General features: G+C 45.6%; 2 protein-coding genes across 2 annotated transcripts in view; one reads left to right on the top strand and one right to left on the bottom strand.

Moving 5' to 3' along the window:
* T265_03389 (hypothetical protein) overlaps positions 1-2155 on the bottom strand; it is a gene marked incomplete at both ends in the record, with an annotated part of 97736 nt that extends 95581 nt beyond the window's left edge. Inside the window, one exon of the mRNA XM_009167858.1 lies at positions 1910-2155. Within this exon, the coding sequence (XP_009166122.1) occupies positions 1910-2155 (246 nt within the window). The remainder of the gene's footprint in view (positions 1-1909) is intronic.
* Positions 1-4146, top strand: part of T265_03387 (hypothetical protein) — a gene marked incomplete at both ends in the record, with an annotated part of 79753 nt that extends 75607 nt beyond the window's left edge. The window contains one exon of the mRNA XM_009167856.1: positions 4105-4146. Within this exon, the coding sequence (XP_009166120.1) occupies positions 4105-4146 (42 nt within the window). The remainder of the gene's footprint in view (positions 1-4104) is intronic.
* Between the last annotated feature and the right edge of the window lie 228 nt (positions 4147-4374).

Genomic DNA, 4374 nt, shown 5'->3' with positions numbered 1-4374 from the left:
CTGCTTCATCTGCAACACAGTTGAGTCGCTTCACTGCACACTGTACTTCTGCGTTTCCTGCTACCGTTTGTCCTTAATACATTTTTACCCCACTACACCACCCCACATACCCACAGATGAAATCAAAGATCAGTACACAGTAGTCACTATGTCTGAATGGGTCGTTTAATAAAACCTGATCGACGAATTGTCTTTCAGTGGTGATGACCGAACCCAGGAGGAACGGTAATTAACCTGCGTGGTATCTGGTGTGTGTGGTGACAGGTTAAGTCTAAGCGCTTCATTGAAAGACTTAAATCAGCGCCACTGCAAAATGTTCACTAGACGCGACATGTTACGGCTCTGTCCAGGAGACCTCAAGGGCGTTCAAATCATCTATCAGCAAAAGGGTTGCTAGGTGTTAGCTGGAGAAGATTTGCTCAATGGTTCGTATTAGGAATTGATCTTTTTCCAAAGAACCTGAGGGGATACGGTAGACCACACCAAGAAGTAGAAAATCGGCCCAACGCAGCGGGATTTGGATCAACAATGTATTGCAAAAATGTGCAGGGATTGCACCGGAGATGTTAATAGGGATGGGCGTTGTCGCGTGGGATTATAAGGCAACTACACCAACCACCCGGCTCTTTAAGGCAGGCTAACTGTTTAATATCGTGAAGTTGGTTGAAAAGACCGATGCCGTTTGTTGGAAATCATTTGTAAGCTTCAACTGCGGCCTCTGATTCGGCATCCAAGAGGCAGAAAATCAGAGAGTTTGGCGGATTTGATAGCTGTGCACCGGGTTTAAGTCCAAAACACCGACAGAGCTTCTGCGGCATACTTGTTTGCCCTTTATCGTGGCGGTTCCGCGTACCGCTTTTCATTTTTTGGGTGTTTTGCCCACTGGTAGTCCAGCGTGCGCTGGCTTTCTACCTCTGCAGGAGGCAGTTATTACACTTATGAGCAAAAATTTCGCTCACTGCTACTTGCAGCTTTTCTGTACTGCCTTTTGTCGCCTAGGTTTGCCGTAGTTCAAATGTTTCGGGCAAACATTGGTCTATTGGGTTTCTTGGGTATCCCAGAGCGGTCTGACCCACAAGGGTTCGCTATGAGAATGCATGCATTGAGTGGAAGCACCAGGAAGTACTATTTTTGGAACTGTCCAGTTGGGTCCGTTTTTGCGGAGACCTTCGCCTTGAAACCTCCCCCCAACTTCCCAGTTAAGCGAATTTAATTAATTTTTGATCTTGGGTATCCCAGAGCGGTCTGACCCACAAGGGTTCGCTATGAGAATGCATGCATTGAGTGGAAGCACCAGGAAGTACTATTTTTGGAACTGTCCAGTTGGGTCCGTTTTTGCGGAGACCTTCGCCTTGAAACCTCCCCCCAACTTCCCAATTAAGCGAATTTAATATAATTTTTGAGTGCTTCTACTTTTCTTCCGCGTCTATGTGAGCTTCCAAATCGCCCACAATCATCCCGGCAAAATGAGCTTGCAAAAATTTTCTAGTTCGCCGTTATCGGGTTTTGTAGGTTTGGCCGTCAGTACTATAGGCGACGTCGATGTCCAAGGTTCAAGACGTTACTTTTGACAGAGTGGATTTGGGGACACAGTTCCACATTCTCAGTGGCTGTAGGGTTTTTGCATCATTCTCTGATGTCAAGGTCAATGCTTGTGGTTGATTTGTCAGTAGGCTCCTCCTCACATCTGACCCAAACTAGCTCAGGGGTTGTCACTTGCGTAGGAAGCTCACTCCTCTCCTTTTATCGTATGCTACGAAAATATGCGATGATAGCTATACGTGCTTTGGACATTGCGTCCACTCAAGGCTTGCTCCATCCCAAGCGTCGCCGCCTTTGCTAGTCGAGGAATCTAATGTAGTCGACTAGAAGCTGAAACCCGGAGTTGTGTCTAGTTGCGCCGACATACTTGCAAGAGCACTAGGGTCATAACTACCGTCGATTTGGCCACAGGCTTGGAGTCGGCGGAAATAAAGTCTAAACCAGCTCGCATCTTTCCTGTCGGACTTCTGCGGCACAGTTTGAGTGCTTTCGTAGGGATATTTTCGTATATGAGTTTGACCTTTGGGTGAGCCTTTTGAATGCCAACAGTCCGCTCCAAAATCTTTTGTACGGTAGGTGGCGAGGAAAGGGTGATCAGAATATCAAAGTTCATCTTGGATCACTTTTTGTATAATCAACTTGCACGAAGCAAGCCGTGTTCAGAAGTTGTGAGGACACCAGCAAGGAGCGACTCTACCAGTTTCGTTGGCGGAATTTTTCTGGAGAAAGATTCCCAAATAATCAGTCCGCCCACCCCAATGTGCCTGTTCACTAAAGACACTGTGGCGGTTTCGACTGCCGCCTTTATGAGTTGGATGACCTTCCTGGTAGCTAGTAGGTCTGGAGTAGGTAGACAGTTGTTCGGGGAAGAAATCGCATTATCGAATTTCATCCAGGCTGCTTGTATCTTTGTGCTCATTTCCTCAAATGCTTTGAACTGAGACGCCAGTACTTTGACGGGTAATCGTATTAAAACGGAACATTCGCACTGGGCTTTCCGATTCAACATTATGGGCGTGGCTTCGTTTTTGGTAGGACTCCTTTTAGTTACAGAATGCATAGCATCTTCAAAGTGCATGCAAACAACACACACAAACGGGTCAGGAGAGTTAGGTAATTGGACTATCTGGTCGTCCTGTAAACCCGTACGATTAACGCCCCAACGAGCCTTGCAGCTGTGATATTGCATATCATGCATTTCATTCCATGAACACCCATTTTGCTCAGGCCTATCGCGCTCCAGAGATTGCTGTAGAGAATATCATGTGGTGATCTCGCTCATGATTGGGACTGGGCGCACCGCAGTAATTGGATGCAAGCCAGTATATGCCAGGGTAAATAATGCAACAAAGTAACACGCGTTAACTCTGTTAATAAATTAATCATCGAAAAATTTCTTTACTGAGTTGCACGAGCAAAGTTATTAGAAACCAGAGGGATATGAAGAATGAATATCCAGCCTGGTCAGTAACTTTGATGCGGAGTCGGAAACCAGCATTTGCGGTCCGGCAGGCTATTTCTAATAATAATAATATTTATTCCCAACTAGTGGATAGCATACTGTCAGGCATGATCATAGTATTACAGTCTAAATAAGAGCATGACTGATGGGGCTTGCGATTAATGGGAATTTCCTGGAAAAGTTGTGGTGACGTAAACAGTGGTCATTAAGGACCTCATCATAACTGAGGTGGCATGGGCAGGGATCCAAAATTACAGGGGCTCTTTATCTCCCATGGAGAACATATCAAATGACACAGGATCTGGTCGTTAGGATTTAAAAGTGGCGGGCAAAAACAATACGAGTGAGGCTATAACCAGAAGCTTCTAGCTTGGAACGTGAAAAAACAAAAAAAGTTTCAATCTGTAGGTAGTGCGGAGCCAGATTATTGGATTTGGAGAGGCAGCAAAACTGCCATTACATGACCAGCCAATTTGGACCAAAGCACAAAACCGTCATTAGGGCTTCATGGCCTTGGTCTTTTGGGGGAAAGCGTAAATGGGGGTGGTCAGGTGGGGTAATATGGACAAATGGAATAAGGAAACTCGTAATCACAGTGTGTAGTGAAACTTGAGTGGCTCACTAGTGTTGCTGCTGGATCAGGGTCGAGTGTAAAAGTTACTTGGGAGAAAAGGTTCACGCAAACTGCTCGAAAATTGACCGACTTGGTGCGGAGTGCGAATAAAAGTCGCCGAGATTTTTACATCTGACAGAAGGTTCGGCAGATTGCAATGAACGCCTCCCGGTGGTGGCTGGTGACAAATGAAGACTGATTGTGGTTGCCGGTGAGGGAACAAGTGGGCGAGAAGGCACGGTCAAAGTGGGAAGTGAACAATTGCGGGTGTGCTGTCAAACTGGGTATCACAGTACGGTAGTCACTGCACTGAAATACTTCGGTTTCTAGACAGTCCCGTGACGGACGTCGTGATTGAGGTAGTTAGGCTGAGATGCGCAGTCCTATGATCAGCGGAATGTTGTGCGTTTGCTGGGGGATTTCTCAGGGTGTGCAAAACCAATGTATTATCGCGCTTAGTAATTGTTGTTGTTTTCTTTTTTTCCAGGTCGAGGAGTCCTTCGTTCTTTCTTTCTTCAAAATCACGTAACAAATAGACAATAGTATCCCAAAGCAACTTGACCTTGGAGATACCAAGAACAGCCTTGTGAGCGTATTGCTGAGAACGGTTGGATGTTTCAACTATACATTGCCAAAGGCAATAGAAATAGTTTTGAATAAAACCAATGGAGGAATTAAAAACAGTGATTTCACCCAATATTTGTTCACACTATAGAAACGCTTTTTACCAACCCCATCTACCTATTTCTCCAGCACC

Source organism: Opisthorchis viverrini (assembly GCF_000715545.1).
Source record: "Opisthorchis viverrini unplaced genomic scaffold opera_v5_48, whole genome shotgun sequence".
Lineage (NCBI taxonomy): Eukaryota > Metazoa > Platyhelminthes > Trematoda > Opisthorchiida > Opisthorchiidae > Opisthorchis > Opisthorchis viverrini.
Note: the sequence above shows the minus strand (reverse complement) of the source record. Positions and strands in the feature narration are given on the sequence as shown.